General features: G+C 47.8%; 1 protein-coding gene across 3 annotated transcripts in view; it reads left to right on the forward strand.

Moving 5' to 3' along the window:
- The window catches only part of ZFAT (zinc finger and AT-hook domain containing), a 90,120-nt gene extending 70,458 nt beyond the window's left edge, over positions 1–19,662 (forward strand). For 2 of the 3 annotated variants that reach the window (XM_056854341.1, XM_056854342.1), the window contains 4 exons: positions 432–550; positions 2,609–2,732; positions 3,571–3,701; positions 19,417–19,662. In XM_056854341.1, coding sequence (XP_056710319.1) covers positions 432–550; positions 2,609–2,732; positions 3,571–3,701; positions 19,417–19,662 — 620 coding nt within the window. The remainder of the gene's footprint in view (positions 1–431; positions 551–2,608; positions 2,733–3,570; positions 3,702–19,416) is intronic. The other variant, XM_056854343.1, reaches the window with a different exon arrangement.
- Positions 19,663–20,037: the final 375 nt, after the last annotated feature.

The following is a 20,037-nucleotide window of genomic DNA, read 5'->3' on the forward strand; positions in this document are numbered from 1 at the left end:
CATCGAAAATCTACTTTTTTGTTGTGCTGAGATTCACTTTGTGAAGGGCAGAGCCAACCTGAGGGCTAGAAGAGCCCTACATAGAAGGAGTTTGGTGGGGCAAGGTAAATTTGGGGTCTGGAGAGAGAGAGATTAATGAACACAAAGGGTTGTCTGTTGAACTTCCTAAAATGTTGCAGGCAGCTGTATTGACCCATGCAAAATCCAGAACAAAAACCAGGAGCCATATCATTCCTCTTTTTACAGCCATCCAAAATGGCACTAAACATGTGCGGTGTTTTGTTAAACTTAATACAGAACTATGGCATATATGGCATTATTTTGTCTAACTTTGAAATTAGTGAAAAGATTCTGATTTCTCGCTGGTGCCAAAAATCTGTATTGATCGTCCCTTAATTTTGTTATCCCCCCCCCCCTGCTTCCCTCTCCAGGTGGTATTAAGTGCCCGGTTTGCAACTTTGTGTATGGTACGAAATGGGAATTCAACAGGCACCTGAAAAACAAACATGGACTCAAACTGATGGAGCTGGACGGAGAGATGAAGTGGGAGGTAAAGCTAGGTGTCCCTGAAATCTGAAATGTCTGTAGAGTGAGGCAGGGAAAGAGGAAGCTGGAATAAAACATAAGAATGTAAGAAAAACCATGCTGGATCAGACCAAGGCCCATCAAGTCCAGCGGTCTGTCCACACAGTGGCCAACCAGGTGCCTCTAGGAAGGCCACAACCAAGACGACTGCAGCAGCATCCTCCTGCCTGTGTTTCACAGCACCTAATATAATAGGCATGCTTCTCTGATACTAGACAGAATAGGTATGCATCACGACTAGTATCCGTTTTGACTAGTAGCCATGGCTAGCCCTCTCCTTCATAAACATGTCCACTCCCCTCTTCAAGCCTTCCAAGTTGACATAAGAAGAATTGTGCTGCAGAAATTGCTGCCAGGAGCCATGGCTTAGTGGAGGGGCCTCTGATTTGCTGCTGCCAATCAGAACAAACACTGACCTTGATGGACCAGTGATCTGACTCAGTATAAGGCAACTCCAAGCATGTTGTGTATGTGGCAGAGATCCGTCCTGCTCTGGAAGTGACATTCTCAATGCACAGGAACAATCTGGAGGGTATAAAACTGGCTTCTGAGTACTAGCCAAGTAGTGGGAGGAGCAGGGAAGGGTAAAAAGATCTTTATGTTACATTGTAAGATTTCACTTTAACTGTTGCTAATAGTAATAGTGTGCTAAAAATGTCTATAGAATGTTGGATTTGGGCCAGGGTTTGAATCCAGGCGGAGCAAATGGTTATGCATCTGCTGTAAGAACGTAAGCAGAGCACTGCAGGATGAGGTGAAAGGTCAACCTAGTGTGACATCCTGTTTCCCCGCAGTGACGAACTAGATGCTCCTGAAAAGCCTACGAACAGGGCTCAGAGGCCAAACCTATACTTTAAGGACACAGCTCATACACCAATTCGACTCTGAAGAGTGTCACACTAAGACTAAAAGAAAGGAAAAATATATTTATATATCTCTCTGCATGAACAATAGAGTATTAATAATTTTTAATCTTAATCAGCTAGGGAAAAAATGTGGCAACTGCCAATGTAATATTAAAATCCACCCCTGCTAAAAGAAACCTCAAATTATCTAATTCACGCCTAGGGTCCCGGATAAAAGGTTTTATCCGTGCATCTCTTGCCACATTGAGCAGGTCACAGCTGAATAGCAAATGTTGAAGGGTGTCTGTTTGACCAGAACCACATTGACACGCTCGCTCAGAATAAGGCACCTTATTTAAACGACCCAGTTGCTCCCCTAATTCCTCAGAATACAGGATTTTATTTAAATGACCTAGTAGCTCCCCTATTCCTCAGAAAACGGCACCTTATTTAAACAACCCAGTAGCTCCCCTATTCCTCAGAATACAGGACTTTATTTAAACAACCCAGTAGCTCAGAGGCCAAACCTTCCTCTGTAGGGATTTAAAGGGTTAAGTGATAAGGATTGCTCTGCCTTTAATATATTTTCCTGTAAACGTTTGAGCAATGAGTTCAGTGATGAGCATCGAGCTATGGAGGGCCAAGAGAGGAACCAGAGGAATCCGCGAGATCGATCCTTTTTCTGTGTTTAGTTTTGCGAGGGTCCTGGTCTTTGGCAGAAAAGCAAGAGAGTCAAGTCCAACCTTGTCTCACTTTTAGTTCCTCTGTTTGACAAATGGAGAAACTATAAGGTCTGAATTGCTGCGAGGGCAAAATAAGACAGAAGATTTGAAAGGAAATTAACAGTCTGAACGATTGTTGCTAATTTGAAAGGTGATTTGCAACTTGTGATGCAAATTTGCCCCATTAGACCCGCAAAAGACAAAAGATAAATTGAAAATAACGGGATTCAATCCCATAGATCCATCCTCAAGCAGAGGCATTTTCCTCCAATAGAAGGAGATGCTGAGGGAAAGGCTCCTTTTGGCAAAGAAAAGCGTCCCCGCTAGCAGCATTAATCCATCCCACAGGGCTTTGTTTCTAGTTATTATTCTGTAAATGTTTGGTGGCATTTGTGATGCTGCTAATCATAAAATCTTTCCTCTTCCCTTCTGATCACCAATTGGCCTTTTTTGCAGCCCACTGCAGAAATTTCTCAGGAAACTGCCACCCAGTATCTCCACATCACAGAGACGGAAGATGCGCAAGGGACTGAGGCGGCAGTTGCTGCTCTGCAAGACTTGCAGTACACCTCGGAAAACGGTAAAGCATTGTCTCAGGGGGAAAATAACCGGTTTAGCAAAAGTGATATAGAAATGCAAAGTTTTCAAACATTCCTACATGTTATCTGGTTAATCCTGAGAGCCAGCGTGGTGTGGTGGTTAAGAGCGGCAGACTCTAATCTGGAGAACCGGGATTGATTCCCCACTCCTCCACATGAAGCCTGCTGGGTGACCTCAGACCAGTCACAGTTCTCCCAGAACTCTCTCAGCCCCGCCTACCTCACAAGGTGTCTGTTGTGGGGAGGGGAAGGGAAGGCAATTGTAAGCTGCTTTGAGACTACTTAAAGGTGGAGAAAAGCAGGGTATAAAAACCAACTCTTCTTATTATGATTGTCCTGAAAGGGCCAAGCAACACGATGCAGCCGACACATGCTGAGTCATGGTCGTATGACCGGACTCGCAATCAGATGTACATTGTAGGTGTGCACGTTAAAAAGCGCTGAAGTAGGGGTCACTGGGGGCATGGGGGGGAAGTAGTTGTGAATTTCCTGCATTGTGCAGGGGGTGGGACTCGATGACCCTGGTGGTCCCTTCCAACTCTATGATTCCATGTAAGGCTCAGCTCATGAGCCAAGAAAGACTTATCAGATGTTTTGAAAAGGGATTTGAATGAGGAAGTTAGAGAGGAAAGGAGGTAATCCGATAGAGAGAGGGAGATTTTTTTTCTGCTTTAGAACGACAGAATACAATATGGCAGAAATTGGTGATGGAAGCTGAGGAGGTCAATAAGAGATGAGCTTCAGGGGTACGGAACCCTCAATTTCATACTGGCTTAAAACTGCTCTGCTTCTAACGCTCTCGTTCCTCTCGCTCCTAAGGCGGACGACTCGACCCCACGGCTGTGAACATCCTACAGCAAATAATCGATCTCGGCTCGGAGCCCCACGACGCGGCCGCCGTCGCCTCCATGGTTGCCATGGCCCCCGGAACCGTCACCGTCTTGAAGCAGGTGAAAAACCCCTTTTCATTTCCTATGGAGCTTGGATCTCGCTCGCCTTTTCCGTTGGAGCCCGATAACATGTTTAATTCAAGAGGGCTGAATAAAATGTCAACCAAAAGACAGAATGAGTTGAGATGGCATCGCACGACCAAAGACGCTCAGGACCGTTTTGAGTCTGCCTTAAGGATTGTTTAGAATTTTGTGCTTTAAACTTACAATAATCAAAATGATGAGTCAAATACGAGACGGGGCAGGGGGTGGGGGTCTAGCATCCAGTTGTAGTGAGGTGGCTTCATCTCTAAAGGAGGAGCCTGGAAAGAGGGAGATCCAGTAAAAAGAAAGGGTCTATAGTGAGGGGATGTGGTTGTCAGGCGGGAGGAAGAGAAGGTCAGTGTGATAATGGTGAGTGTCAGGCTAGAGCCAGCTTGGTGTTGTGGTTAAGAGCTGTGGTTTGGAGTGGTGGACTCTGATCTGGAGAACCGGGTTTGATTCCCCACTCCTCCCCATGAGCGGCGGAGGCTAATATGGTGAACTGAATTTGTTTCCCCACTCCTGCATATGAAGCCAACTGGGTGACCTTGGGCGAGTCACACTCAGCCCCGCCTACCTCACATGGTGACTGTTGTGGGGAGGGGAAGGAAGGGGATTTTAAGCTGGTTTGAATCTTCCTTAAGTGGTAGAGAAAGTCGGCATATAAAAACCAACTCTTCTACTACTACTACCTGAGAGACCTGGGCTTAAACACCTGCACTAACATGATGCTTATTGAGTTACTTTGGGGAAGGCTTCAGCCTCTGTGCCATTAAGAGTCCTCCGGAGGAACTGGCAGGCCACTGTGAGACATAATGCTGGACCACTGGTCTTATCCAGCAGGACTCTTCCTGTGTTCTCTTCAAACATTACTCATTTAGTATATGGGGAAAGGCTCATTTATAGGACAGTACGTACGAACCAGATGCAGATCGTCACCCTCTCTCAACCCAAACTACCTCGAAGGGTCATCATGAGGACAAAAGGGGAAACAGAAAACCCTGTACACCCTTTCAAACTCTTTGTCAGAAGGGTGATTAGACAGATTAGTGGAGGATAGGGCTAACAGTGGCTACTAGCCATGGTGACTAAAGGGAACTTCCATGTCTAGAGGCAGTCTGCCTCTGGATCCCAGTGCCAGGAGGCAACATCAGAAGAAGAAGGGTTGATTTTTATATGACTACTTTCTCTACCTTTTAAGAAGAATCAAACTGGCATACAATTTCATTCCCTTTCTCTCCCCACAACAGACACCTTGTGAGGTAGGTGGGGCTGAGAGAGTTAAGAGAGAACTGTGACTAGCCCAAGGTCACCCAGCTGGCTTCGTGTGTAGGAGTGGGGAAACCAACCTGGTTCACCAGATTAGAGTCTGCTGCTCATGTAGGAGTGGGGAAACTAATCCGGTTCACCAGATTAGAGTCCACTACTCTTACCACTACACCATACTCACTCTCAGCCTTGGCCTCTATGCCCTGTTGCTGAACGTCCAGAATAACTGGTTGGCCGCTGTGTCAGACAGGATGCTGGACTAGATGGACCACTTGTCTGATCCAGCAGGGCTGTTCTTATGGGGAAGGGCCGTAACTCAGTGGTAGAGCAACTGTTTGGCATGCAGAAGGTCCCAGGTTCAATCCCCGGCATCTCCAGTTAAAGAGACCAGGCAAATAGGTGATGTGAAAGACCTCAGCCTGAGACTCTGGAGAGCTGCTGCTGATCTGAGTAGACAATACTGACTTTGATGGACCAAAGGTCTGATTCAGTATAAGGCAGCTTTACGTGTTCATGTTCTTATGACTGCTTGGGCTGCACGCCATCTGGTTCAGCTGAACAGGCCGCGACGTTCAGACTAAGTGCCTTTCTGCCAAGGATAGCTTAAGTCACCTTGCCTTAAAGACAGCTGTTTAAATCGTTCCTAAGACAGCGGGGCTGAGAAAATTGACTTGCGTGTTATCCTGTTCCCGAGTGTCTGACAGAGGTAGCCGTCTGCAAGCTGTCGGAGGCAGAGAGGTTGCTGAGGCGTTGCCAAGGGCACGTTTGATCTGTAGGACATCGTAGGACTGTGGGGGGAAACCCCAAGTCTTTCAGACAGTGCTTTGAAAGATTTCTTTTTTTTCCTAACAAAGCCGAGAGCTTTCATTATTTATAAAGGTGAGAACTTCATGGCTGCGGTTTGCTCATAAAAAACAAATTTCAGTATGTTGGATGTTTTCCAAGACCCATGCGCACAAGGCACCTCACAAGCCCCTACCATAAATTGCCAGCTTGCCTTCTGTGTAGATACTTGGGGAGACAAATTCCTCAATTAATTGCCAGATTACTTCCTCTGCGTCATCAACGCCAAATCTTTGTGGGTCTGGCACTGTGCTAGTCTTTGTGAGGACACTTTGTGTAAAGAAGGACTCTAGACCAGAAGAGTGTGATAAAGCAAATGTATGATAAAGAGTGTGATGAAGCAAAGAAAGTATTTCTTCACACAACTCGTAGTTAAATTGTGGAACTCCCTGCTGCAGGAGGTGGTGATGGCTGCCAACTTGGAACGCTTTAAGAGGGGAGTGGACATGTTCATAGAGGAGAGGGCTACTTTTCGAAATGGATACTAGTCATGATGCATACGTATTCTCTCCAGGATCAGAGGAGCATGCCCATTATATTCGGTGCTTTGGAACACAGGCAGGAGAATGCTGCTGCAGTTGTCTAATTTGTGAGCTTCCTAGAGGCACCTGGTTGGCCACTGTGTGAACAGACGGCAGGACTTGATGGACCTTGGTCTGATCCAGCAAGGCTTTTCTAATGTTATTACACACATGATCAAGCATGGAAAAAAATATTTCAGACCCCTTGGAGCCAGAATTAAGTGTTTAGAAACCCATCTGGCTCAAAGATTGCCTGGGTCCAATTTATGGCTGTGTCATACCACACAGACCTGCCAGGTACACTTTTGTTAGCTCCAGCCCTTCTGCCATGGCAGTCCTCAGGTGCAGTGAGGGGGGTGCCCAGGAAGGCTGGAACCAAATGGTTAATAGTGACCTGTCTCCTTTGTTTTGTTTTGTTTGTTTGTATTTTGGTTCCTGCCCTTTTTCCAAGGAGCTACGATCACTGCACGTGGTTCTCCATCCTTCATTTTCACTTCACAATAACCCTGTGAGGTAGGTTAAGCTGGTCACCCAGTGAGCTTCATAGCAGGTTGGAGGTTTGAACCTGGCTCTCTGCTGTCCTCATCTGGCACTATAGCCACTACACAACACTGCCTCTCTCAGTGGCGATCAAGATGGAAGTGGCTTTGACATCCCCCAGCAAGGAGCCGCAAGCTCTTGACGTCCTGTTTGCTTTTTGGGAAGCATTGTGGTTGCCATGGCCAGGTACAGTAGGGCTGGCAAACACGGCACAGCAGCCAACTTCTGCAGCCTCCGGATCCAAGCATTGCAAAGGTTGCTGATTTCAGCTTTCTGAGCCAGCATGAGGGAAGGGATACTTTACAGAATCGCCTATTAAATACTTAAATGAGAACTTCATTTTCCTTTCCCTTGTTATTGCCATTGCTTGTAATGGCTGCTGTTGCTCCGATTCCAGCTCCTACCAGCTGCAGGAGGCTTCCCCTTAAGAGTATTGACTTAGCGGGTTTCCCAGTCATGCATGTTAGGTGTAATTCAGTGGTTCCCAAACGTTTCGGGCCACCGCCCCCTTGGTTCCACAAACTCAACCCCAGCGCCCCCGACCCTATCCTATAAAAAGCATTATTCAAAACGGGTTTGCATGACGCACTAAAGAAGACAAGAACAATAAAATTTCAAAACAGTAACAATTAATTGCACATCTATTCAAAATCAAATTTAAACTTTTTAGTTGAAATTTATTCAACAAAACTGATGAATCTGATCCAATGGCACCAGCTCTTCAAAGCCTAGAAAAAAAATTCTGATAGTTTCCACCAAATTTGCCAGTGTGGTGCCATAGCTTGATCTATTGGTAGGTAAGTAGGTACTGATTTATTGTATGTAGCCAAAGGCCATTACAATCAAGTAGACACAATCATTGTAAATTAGTGAACAGCACAGTTGAAGGGGCCCACCTCTAGTGCCCCCCTGCTGCCCCCTTGCCTCTTAGTGTCCCCTAGGTAACCCCAACGCCCCCCCCAGGGGGTGGTACTGCCCACTTTGGGAACCACTGGTGTAATTGAACGGCAGTGGGGTAGAGTTTGGGAGGGAGCCCAAACGCTTGCAAAAATTTGCCTGATAGCCTTGGCCGGTTCCCGCTTTCCGACTCTTCTGTTCTCTTCCTCGTGTTGTCTGGTTCCCCAGGGCATCTCTGCTCGGCAGAAGTGATGAGTCAGGGAATCGGGTTGGCAGCCAGGGAGAACCAAATTAGCTGAGAAGGACTCGAACAATTCCTTGGCCAGCCTTGCAGAAACTCAATTAAGCCAAGCTAAATAAATGCCCCGACTAGCCTTTGTTGCTGGATTCTCGGCTTCCTAAAACGCGGTGCTGAAATGGGAGCAGCTGCTTTCAGTCAGGAGTTCTGAGGGGACCTGGTGGGGAGAACGCGACGAAACAGCACACGGCGCTGCCTTTTTTTCTTCTTTAGAAAACGTAATAATTCGCACACGCACGCACAACAATAAAATAAAGCAAGCTCATTCAAGTGATGGGGAACGCAGGCGGCGGCTGCAGTCGTCTTGTTTGGGTGGCTTCCTAGAGGCACCTGATTGGCCACTGTGTGAACAGACTGCTGGACTTGATGGGCCTTGGTCTGATCTAGCATGGCTTTTCTTATGTTCTTATGTTCATGCCTGTTCTCTCCAGGATCAGAGGAGCATCCTTATTCTATTAGGTGCTGTGGAACACAGGCAGGATGCTGCTACAGTCCTCTTGTTTGTGGGCTTCCTAGAGGCACCTGGTTGGCCACTGTGTCAACAGACTGCTGGAGTTGATGGGCCTTGGTCTGATCCAGCATGGCCTTTCTTAGGTTTTTATGTTCAGAATGTGAATCCGGCAGGAATTTATGCGGATTAAAAAAAAAAATCAGTGTGCTGCATGGTGGTTCTCCTCGCCAGCTGTGGCAGGCAGAGTTCCCTGAGAGCTCTGGGTTCTTTCCCTGGACAAAGATGACAGAGGATCCTGGATCCACCTTTCCGGGGTGTCTGAGATCACGTCTGGGACCAAAGCGGCGGCTGCATTTGCCTGGATGACACGGGGAACGTTCTGCCCAACTTCGGCGCCACCCTTCCCTTCTCAGTTATATTTAACATTCCTATTAATTCTCCACCCCTGCTGCCCCCAAGCCATGGCTCTTGTTTTTTATGTTGTTTTTAATTTGTAAATTGAACCTCTTCATCTGCAACAATTACTATGGAGGGAAAAAAAGGCCTGGTGTTCTAATGTCACCCTGAGGAATGTAATTCATTGCGGAGCAAGCGCAGTGTTGATTTTTAATCATTCTGCATTCCTCATTGTTCACTATGATATGATTTTGAAACCATGACTTTCTATTTGATTTTCCTCTCAGAACGGCTTTCTTCTCTCCCAGCCCCATGACCTTGACCTCCTCTAATGGATAGCAAGAATGGAAATATTCAAGGTCCCTGCAATATATCAATGTTGGGTGTCTCTGCCTCTCCACCCTTGTCCTCTAATTGGCTACTCAAGTCCTGGCTTACCAAGCGAATTGTCTGGTTTCTCTCGAACAAAACTAGTTTCAGTTTTGAGCTTTCTTTTAAAGGGTCAGAGTAGATGTGACATTGAAAGTACAGCTTTTGCTGCAAATAAATGGCAGGCAGGTATTTAGAATCTCCCGTTTCCTTCCATAACATTATCAGAACTTACGCGTGTCCTGATGTCACAATGTGACATCATTTCCTACCGCTAATGAGAGGAGGGGAAACATGAAACATTGTGACATCTGAGCCTGGGTAAGTTCTAGACCGCATGGAAATGTATAGGCCTTTGAGACTGACTCGAAGGCTCCAGCTGGTGCAAAACGCCACGGCGAGGCTCCTTACAGGGTTCTCACCGCGGGATCATATAACACCAGTGTTAAAACAGGTGCACTGGCTCCAGCTGGAGTATCAGATCAGGTTCAAGGTGCTGGTTTTGACCTTTAAAGCCTTACACGGTTTGGGACCATCGTACCTACGGGACCGCCTCTCCTGGTATGCCCCCCAGAGAGCTTTACGATCTGCAAATAGTAATTTACTGGTGGTCCCTAGCCCGAAAAATGCGCAGCTGTCCTCAACAAGGGCCAGGGCTTTTTCAGCCCTGGCCCCGACCTGGTGGAATAGTCTTCCTGGTGACATCAGGGCCCTGCGGGACCTTAGGGAGTTCCGCAGGGCCTGTAAAACGGAGCTATTCCGCCGGGCCTATAATTGAGGACAGCCACAAGAAGAAGATTCATCTTTACTGGCCTCCCCATCCCGCCCCCTTTTTGAAATTTGGGGGCTGCTCACCTAATATTTGTCGCTGTGGCACCTAGGGTAGTTACGGCCATCTGAGTAGGGTTTTTAATGGTTTTAATGATTATGGTTTTAAGGATGTTTTAGATGTATTCTGGATGTAATCTGTTTTTATCATTGTTATCCGCCCTGAGCCTGGCTCGCTGTGGATGAGGGCAGGTTATAAATTTGAATAAATAAATAAATAAATAAATAAATAAATAAATAAATAAATATTGCCGCACGTTACCAGACCTTGAAGAGTAAATGTGCATAGGCCATAAGCCTAGTGCCCTGGCCTGGGTGGCCCCGGCTAGCCCGATCTCATCAGCCCTTGGCAGTTAAGCAGGGTCAGTGAAGACCCTTGTGTTACAGTGGCAGCTGCTGCCGAAGCAACTTTCTAAAAATCTCTACAGCCAAACAGATCTCCGGTGTTCAGTCAGAAGTGGGACTTCCCATTTTCTAAAAACACTTGACGGGTGCCAGGAAGAAGAAGAGAAGAAGAGTTGGTTTTTATATGCCGACTTTCTCTACCACTTAAGGAAGAATCAAACCGGGTTACAGTCACCTTCCCTTTCCCTCCCCACAACAGACACCCTGTGAGGTAGGTGGGGCTGAGAGAGCTCTAACAGAGCTGTAACTTGTCCAAGGTCACCCAGCTGGCTTCATGTGTAGGAGTGGGGAAACAAATCCAGTTCACCAGATTAGCCTCCGCCAATCATGTGGAGGAGTGGGGAATCAAACCCGGTTCTCCAGATCAGAGTCCACTGCTCCAAACCACTGCTCTTAACCACTACACCACACTGGCTCTCCACACTGACGGCCACCTTGACACTGACAGATGCCCTGTTGGGGACTGCTGCTCTAGGTTTTCTCACCCAGAGGCCTTTCCTATCCAGGAGTTTCTCGGGGAAGTGGAACCACGGCTAGGTTCCCTTGTCAGAAGCCTCCACCATCCGGTCATCCATCAGTAGGTCACTCAGCTCTTCCTACTTTAGGGCCAACTTTCTTCCTCTGCTCCTCACTGTCTCCCTTTCCTTCAGAAGGACAGACTTTGAATGTCTTGCTGGCATGCATAAGGCCGTTGGCACCCGGTCCTGAGAATGCTGTGTCACGTATGACCAGGACAGTTGGGCCTGGGAGGCTCCCAGGATCCCTGCGCAGATCCTGGGCTGTGTCATGAGTCAACCTGCTGAGGCCTACTTGGAAGAGGGGGACCTTGAAGCAGAGGCCTCCTCAGAAGGAGGGGACTGTGAAGCAGCAGACAGGGTAAGGGGGGAGCCCCAGTTGGCAGAGCAGGCACCGACAGATGAATGGTCCCCGTGCCTACAACCAACCAGGACAGGGGACTCACCTGTGCCAAACAGCAGCCCTCCACAGCCAGTGGAGTAGTGGCACCGAAGGCACAGAACATTCCTACTTGAGCGTAGAAGGAGTGCTAGATTTTAAGCACTACAAAGCACTGCTGGCTGGCAGCAATGAGGATAACAAGCTCCTTCCAGCAAAGAGTGCTGAGTCCGAGGCTTATTTAAACAGACTCTTGCATCCAGGCTGATGTGGGAACAGCATGTGCTACCACTCTGTGCTAACTATGATGATACCTGGTTCTCTTCTCTGTGTGCCTGGATTGAACTCCAACTATTCTCTTGGACTTCATTTGCTACTTGAAACCAAACTCTACAGGTAATGTGGTTTGACTTTGGATCGCTCTTGACCCTGCTTCCCTTCCTTGGGCCCTGGGCCATAACAGGCTGTTACATTTCATCTGGTTCGTGCTCTTCCAGCCTTACCTAATTTGCCATGATAAGATAAGGATCTTTTCCTAAGCCATGGAGTGGAGTGGTTAAAAAAAGAAAAGGATTGCCCACCCTCACTTTAATGAAGAAATTAAGAACATAAGAAAAGCCATGCTGGATCAAACCAAGGCCCATCAAGTCCAGCAGTCTGTCCGCACAGTGGCCAGCCAGGTGCCTCTAGGAAGCCCACAAACAAGATGACTGCAGCAGCATTATCCTGCCTGTGTTCCACAACACCTAAATATACCTAGTTACACGCCTGCCGGGGAACAAACAAAGCTGCGTCTGATGAGCGTTGAAAAGAATGCACAGACTGATAAGTCGAAAGGGAAGTGCCCGTCCGTTTGACTTGGCAGCCACTTCTTTCCCTCTCTCTTTCATTGAAAGGATATGAAAATAGCATTTTGCAAGGAGAGCCCCCAGTGGATCTATCCAGTAGAAACCAAGTCGCTTGCATGTAAATGCCTAACCAATCTGAACAGTGCATACCCTGGGAAATGCATCAGTTCATCACGCTCAGAGGATTACGGATAGGTGTCCACCGGGGAGAGACGAAACAAGAAGTGCCACAAGTACAAACAGTGAATCTTTTTACCTTGAATGACAAAGCCGATGGAAACATATGGATAAAGGCAGGTAGAGAGGCCATTAACGTTCTTTATTGGCCATTTTCATTTCAAAAGGTTATAAAATTGAATAAGCATCCCATTTGGCGCCCTTGCCACCGAATGAGATTTTGTTTTCATTTCGCTCTTGTGTCAAACGCTCTTTTATTTATCTTCCTCTCCTTGTTGTTTATTTGCACACCTTGAATGCATTTAAAAATTATGTGCGGCACTCAATGGAAACAAGCCAATGTCGACTCCCATTCAGGCCGCGATCTACTTTCTTGTGCGAATGCAATGTCACCCTCTCCCGGACGGAGAGGCGGGTCGCCTTTGGGACTGCGTGTGCTGCAAAGTGTTCTTTGCCGAATGAATTGCAAATTTACTTTGCAGCTTCTCGCGGAGGCTAAAACCCCCTCCCATATGAACGAAATGTCCGAATTCCACTTGTGACAAATCTGTGTCCAAAATGACTAGTTAGAGAAAGAGGTTTGTGCACCTATTTCAACAGCTCTGTGTATTTCAGCCCTGACCTAGATGGCCCAGGCTAGCCTGATCTTGTCAGATTTCAGAAGTTCAGCAGGATCGGCCCTGGTTAGGACTTGGATGGGAGGACACCAAGGAAATCCACAGCTGTTTCGCAGAGGCGGGAAATGACAAACCACCTCTGGACATCTCTTTCCATGAAAACCCTGTGGCGTCGTCATAGGTTGGCTGAGCTTTGACGGTACTTTCCACCACATATATTTCCATTTGGTTACCTATCTAGATCAGTAGTATACATGGTTATAAGAACGTAAGAAAGGCCATGCTGGATCAGACCAAGGCCCATCAAGTCCAGCAGTCTGTTCACCCTGTGGCCAACCAGGTGCCTCTAGGAAGTCCACAAACAAGACAACTGCAGCAGCATTGTCCTACCTGTGTTCCACAGAAGCTAATATAATAGGCATGCTCCTCTGATACTGGAGAGAATAGGTATGCGTCATAACTAGTATTCATTTTGACTAGAAGCCATGGATAGCTCTGTCCTCCATGAACATGTCCACTCCCTTCTTGAAGCCTTCCAAGTTGGCAGCCATCACCACATCCTGGGGCAGGAAGTTCCACAATTTAATTGTGTGTGTAAACCATTAAACTTGTATGTCCTGCATAGCCCTGTCTGTGTCATAGTGAGAAGCTTCCAAGCTGAATCAGGCCTTCTGGGACTCTCCAGCTGCCCCATTGATTCTCTGGTTTGTTCTCCCACCTCTTCCTGAACACACGAAATTACCTTATATTGAAACTGACTCTTGGTCCATCAAGATCTGTCTTGTCTACTCAGAGTGTCAGTCGCTTTCCAGGGTCTCGGGGAAAGGTCTTTCACATGACATACACTCTACTCTTTTAACTGGAGATGCCAGGGATTGAACCAGGGACCTTTTGCATGACAAGCAGATGGTCCATCACTGAGCCACGGCCCCTGTTCCCTCTTCCAGCTGTGCTCATAGTGCCCTACCAAAATATGTCAGTGATCGGGGCTTTACATTCTACCACTCTGCTCTCCAGACAATGAGCAATTCCAAAATTGCTATGATCATCCTTATTATGCCTATCCAACGAGAAAAAGGTTTGCATCGGTAGCACGCATTGGCCTCTCCTTAGGTGAACATTAGACTGCATTGAGAGGGCCACTCGATGTGCCGTTCGTGTTGTACTAAGTTCATCTCCGTCAAACTTTTTGTGGCCGTGGGAACCTTGAGGTGATGGGTCGAAGGCGTGCTGCCCCAGGAGGCTTCAACCCAGTCAAAGAAAATGTAGCAAAGGTTGTGGAAGTCTCTGGCCGTGAATGCCATTCTATCAAGATGCAGCAAAAATGGTGCTCATACTTTTGTTAGATGTGGGCTGTTGCTGGCAGCACAACAAAACTAGCACACAAAATAGAATTACTTTGAGCCGATGAGTGGCTGCGATGGCTTCACACACTCTCGGCCTAGCCTACCTCACAGGGTGGTTGTGAGGATAAAATGGAAAAGAGGAGAACGATGAAAGTTGCATTGGGCTCCCATTGGAGAGAGAGGAGGGATTTAAATGTAGTCAATAGATAGAGAGATAATTTATTTGCGGCACTTAGCCAGTCAAAACATGATAAAATGGAAAGCATGGACTAATAGATTCTTACAATCAAAGAATTACAGTCCGAGTCTTAAAACATTTTTAAAACATTTAAAAAAAGAATTACAGCTTGGACATATCTGTCAATTGCGCTGTTCTAAGGCGACGAATTTTCATTGCTGCTAAACAAAATTTTGCACCCTGAAGAGTGGTTGAAGGATTACCCCCTTGTAGGAGCATCTCAGACCTTTCACCTGCCCTGTCAGGTCTCAATCCCGATAAGAGGGGCTCAATAAACTTCAAACGGGGTAATGTATAGAAATTGCAGTTCAGGAGGGCATGCTCATCAGTTTCTAAGTCCCCTAATGTAGTCAATAAATAAAATGTAATGCCTCTGAAAACAGGCTAGTAGAGAGGCCCTCCTACCAAGAAAAGGTTGCTCCAAAGCACTAGCAGATATTAATAGACTGAGTGAGATCTGAATTCGGGAACCCCCTCAGTGTACATCTATAGCAGTGATGGCGAACCTTTTAGAGACCGAGTGCCCAAACTGCAACCCAAAACCCACTTATTTATCGCCGAGTGCCAATGCGGCAATTTAACCTGAATACTGAGGTTTTAGTTTAGAACAGGGGTGGGGAACCTTTTTTCTGCCAAGGGCCATTTGCATATTTATAACATCGTACGGGGGCCATACCGGGCGTAGATCTCCTGGTGTGTGTGTGTGTGGGGGGGGAAGCTAGGGTTGCCAGGTCCTCTTCACCACTGGCGGGAGGTTTTGGGGATGAAGCCTGAGGAGGGCGGGGTTTGGGGAGGAAGACTGCACAGCCATAGAGCCCAACGGCCAAAGTGGCCATCAGGGGAACTGATCTCTATTGGCTGGAGATCAGTTGTAATAGCAGGAGATCTTCAGCCACCACCTGGAGGTTGGCAACCTTAGGGGAGGCTATGCAGAGAAGGCTTGGAGGGTGCCTCAGCTCCCCCAGGTCTTCCCCCTCCTCCCAGGTGGGAAGGCAGCCAGCGGTGGGCCCAGGCAACCAAGGTGCCAGGGGGGCGCAGCTTGCAGCCTGCGGTCGATCTGCAGGGAAGGAAAGAAGGAAGGAAGGAAAGAAAGAAGGAAGGAAGTAAAGAATGAAGGACAGAAAGAAGGAAGGAAGCAGGGAAAGAAGGAAGGAAAGAAGGAAAGGAAGGAAGGAAAGAAAGTAGCAAGGAAGGAAGGAAGGACAGAAAGAAGGAAAGAAAGGGAAGAAGGAAGGAAGGAAAGAAGCAAGGAAAGAAGGAAGGAAAGAATGAAGGACAGAAAGAAGGAAGGAAGGCATGAAGGACAGAAAGAAGGAAAGGAAAAAGGAAGGGAAGAAAGAAGGACAGAAAGAAGGAAGGAAGCAAGGAAGGACAGAGTAAGGAAGGAAGGAAGGAAGGAAGGAATGAAGGACAGAAAGAAGGAAGGAAAGAAGGAAAGGAGGAAGGGAGGGAAGAAAGGAGGACAGAAAGAAGGAAGGAAGGAATGAAGGACAGAAAGAAGTAAGGAAAGAAGGAAGGAAGGAAAGAATGAAGGACAGAAAGAAGGAAGAAAGGAAGCATGGAAAGGAGAGAGAGAAAGAAAGAAAGAAAGAAAGAAAGAAAGAAAGAAAGAAAGAAAGAAAGAAAGAAAGAAAGAAAGAAAGAAAAGGAGAGAGAAAGAGGGGGGGAAAGAGACAGAAAAAGAGGAGAGAAAGAATAGGAGAGTGACAGAAAAAGGAAGAAAAGAGAGAAAAGCCTTCACACACACACATAGCCGGCTCCCTGCGACCGGGCTTCAGCCTTCCCACCTCTCCCACCCCACCCCCAAGTCCACAAAAGTCCTCCACCTGATCGGCTCCCACGCGCATGCTCCGCCCCCGGGAGGGAGCGACTGGCTTTTTCCTCTTCTTCCCCCCTCCCTCTTTCCCTCCCTCCCTCCCTCCCTCCGCGGCGGGCGAGAGAGGTTTCAACCGCTGTGCTGCGCGGCGTGCAGGGACGCTTCGCCTTCCCGGCTTGGGGGAAGCATCTTCCTCCCTCCCGCCTCCCGCCTCCTCTTGCTGATGGCGAGAGGGGGTTTAAAGGGGCCGCAGCGTTCCTGCACGCTGCGGCTTCAGAGAGGGCCGTGCTGCGCTGCGTTTCTCTGGCAGCTGCAGCGGAGCCCAGACTGGGCCAGGAGCCTTCTTATTTCTCCTCCCAGAGGCTCCGGGGGCTGCTTGGGCGCAAGTCCCGCCGGCCGCCACTGCAGCACACACCCCCACCACCACACGGGCCGCTCCCGCTCCCCGGCGCCGCTTCGCAGGCCGCTCGGCTGGGCTGCGCGCTGGGCAGAACCGGGGCAGCGGCGGCAGCTCCTCTTGGCCGAGCGGGGGAGGCGCCGCAGGTGGCGGCCCGGCCTTCGGGGGCCTTTTGCAGCGGGCGGGCAGGCGGGCCCTGAGGGCGACCGCTCCCGGCTCGCCCGCTGTCCCCGCCCCTGTTCTGAAGCGCCTCCCAGTCCGACCTCGGGCGTGAGGAGCCAATCCGGAGTCGCTGCGGACCGCCCGTGGCGCGGGGCCAGGCAAAGCCGCGCCTCGACCCCTCGCCTCCAGCCCGGGAAGGGAAGGGGAAGGAAGGCTGCTTCCCCGGGGGCTGAGTGGAGGCGGCCGGGCGCGTGCCGGCAGAGAGGGCTACGCGTGCCAGAGTCGGCACGCGTGCCATAGGTTCGCCAACACGGATCTATAGCAACTACCAGCATGGTGTAGTGGTCAAGAGCAGCGGACTCTAATCTGGTGAACCAGGTTGGTTCCCCCACTCTTCCACATGAAGCTTGCGGTAACTTTGGGCTAGTCACATTTCTCTCCGAGCTCTCTCAGCCCCAACTACCTCACAAGATGCCTGTTGCGGGGAGAGGAAGGCAAGGCAATTGTAAGCCTGTTTGAGACTCCTTTAAAAAGTAGAGAAATTCTTCGTCTTCGTCCTGTCCCTACATTTTTTTCTCCAGCGCTCCAGCTCCCTGTGTCCCCGCCCTTTCCCTCCTCCTTCCAATTAAATAAAAGAGAAACCAAACCTAAGTAAAAACAAAAACAAAAACGTATCATTCTCGGAGGAAGGGAAGAATCCAACTTAAATCAATTAAACGGCACAGCTAGCTTGGTGTATTACTGATCAACGTACACATAAAATGGCCTTCTGTTCAGCACAGCTGTGTCATATAACAACCCTTTTGGCACAAAACAGTTGCATTTTTCTTTTCTCCAGAAAAAATGATGATCGCTCCTTTTCTTTCTCTGCCCCCCTCCCCCCACATGCCTTCTTCCCCGTGTTCATGCTCCATTGCTGTTAGTATTTTGAAAAGCATGCCTGCTGCAAATGAAGGGAGCCTGAGGACATTGGATTTTCCATTAGTGGCCTGATGGACTTAGTTGAGGAACACCTGAACACTGAATCAGACCCTTGGTCCATCGAAGTCAGTCTTGTCTACTCAGACAGGCAGTGGCTTTCCAGGGTCTCAGGCAGAGGTCTTTCACATCACCTACTTGCCTAGTCCCTTTAACTGGAGGTGCCGGGGATTGAATACCTTCTGCATACCAAGCAGATGCTCTACCCCTGAGCCTCGGCCCCTCCCACAGGTGCTGTGGAAGCTGCAGATCGTTGGGGGAGTTGAAGTTTCCCGCCCCCGTTTAAAAAGAAAATGCCCAGCAATTCTGGTTCCTGTGAAACAGGATTAAAAAAAATAAAGCGTGGTTGAAACGTGAGTTTTTACTTTAGAGCTGAAAAGTATCCATCAAGTGAAAATTTCCCATTTTTTTCCCTTCCGGAAACCTGTTTGGCATTACCTGTCCAAAAGGGAACAGCTCTTGTGGGCTCACATGGATGTAAAACAGCCTTGCTGTTCGATACTTGTGGTGGAAAGCGCTGTCACACAAGCTTTATACTGAATCAGACCCTTGGTCCATCGAAGTCAGCATTGTCTACTCTGACCAGCAGTGGCTCTCCAGGGTCTCAGGCAGGGGTCTTTCACATCACCTACTTGCCTGGTCCCTTTAACTGGAGATACCAAGGATTGAACCTGGGACCTTCTGCATGCCAAGCAGATGCTCTACCACTGAGCCATGGCTCCGTTCCCATATCTGGGGTATGATATGTGCTTGTTAGGTCTTTTGTGGTCCATCTTCTATAGTAGAGCTAACCATTGAAATCCACCACAGTGAACCAGGACCACCGAAGTCTTTGTTGTGCAGTTCTGTTCTGCTGTTAATTGAAGCATATCTTTTCCTTTCCGGAAGAGCCCATACAGCCATAATTTATGAAACAGAGGCTGTGGGCATCACTCCTTCAGTTTCCTTGCTTTTAAGTCAGATAAAATGTAGCCCCGCTACCTGCCGAGCAATATGAGATATGGAAACCTTTTTATAATTATGTTGAGGCTCAAGGTTCACAATAAGAAAACGATAGATAAGATTTTTATAGGATATATTATAATGTAATTTTTACTTCACTTAGAGAAAACTATTAGATTTGTTAATGTGTTAATTGATATAGAAAATGACTATTTTCTGTACAAGCCATTTATATAATCAGACTAATTAATGAATTATGGTAACATCAGCCTCTTCTGCGCTAGAATTGTGTTTTTTTCCCCCAACTTGTGGATAATATTTATGTTTGATATTGATACTTTTCCCTTTCCCTGTTTTCCTTTTGTATCCTTGTTATTTTATTTAATTGAAACGTTAAAAATAATAATGCAGCACCGCTACCAAAAGACGCAGAAATTCACGGGCCCTGTGTTTCCTTCTTAGGTCACGGAAGAGGAGCCGTCCTCCAACCACACCGTCATGATTCAGGAAACCTTGCAGGAGGCTTCGGTGGAGCTGGCCGAACAGCATCACCTGGTCGTCTCCTCTGACGAGGTGGAAGGAATCGGGACAGTGACTGTCTACACCCAGGGAGGAGAGGCCTCGGAACTCATTGTGTATGTGCAGGAAGCCATGCAGGCAGTGGAGGAGCAAGCGGTGGAAGATGAACAACTTGCGCAGAAGATCTAGCTACAGCCCCCAAAGGAGGTGAGCCTTCTGGCACTACCAAATCAAAACTGAAGCAAAAGGGGAACAAATAAACTCAACCTAAAAGTCCGGGGGAACCAAAGGGGTTGGGCTAAACACTGTCTAATAAAACAACCAATAAATCTATTTTTTATTATTATATAGCGTGCACATTTGTGTTTAAAAACACAGGGCCTAAAATATAGGCTTCCTAAAAAGCACAAACATAGTTACCAATATTACCAACACATAACAGTTGATGTTAGTATATAAAATGACCGAGATCACACCAGGCGTGTTTCAGCCTTTTACAGGCCTTCCTCGGCGGTCATACATACACAGTTTCACAATACACATCTTGACACATACACATACGTT

The sequence above is a fragment of the Euleptes europaea genome, chromosome 8 (genome assembly GCF_029931775.1).
Source record: "Euleptes europaea isolate rEulEur1 chromosome 8, rEulEur1.hap1, whole genome shotgun sequence".
NCBI classification, from domain to species: Eukaryota; Metazoa; Chordata; class Lepidosauria; order Squamata; family Sphaerodactylidae; genus Euleptes; species Euleptes europaea.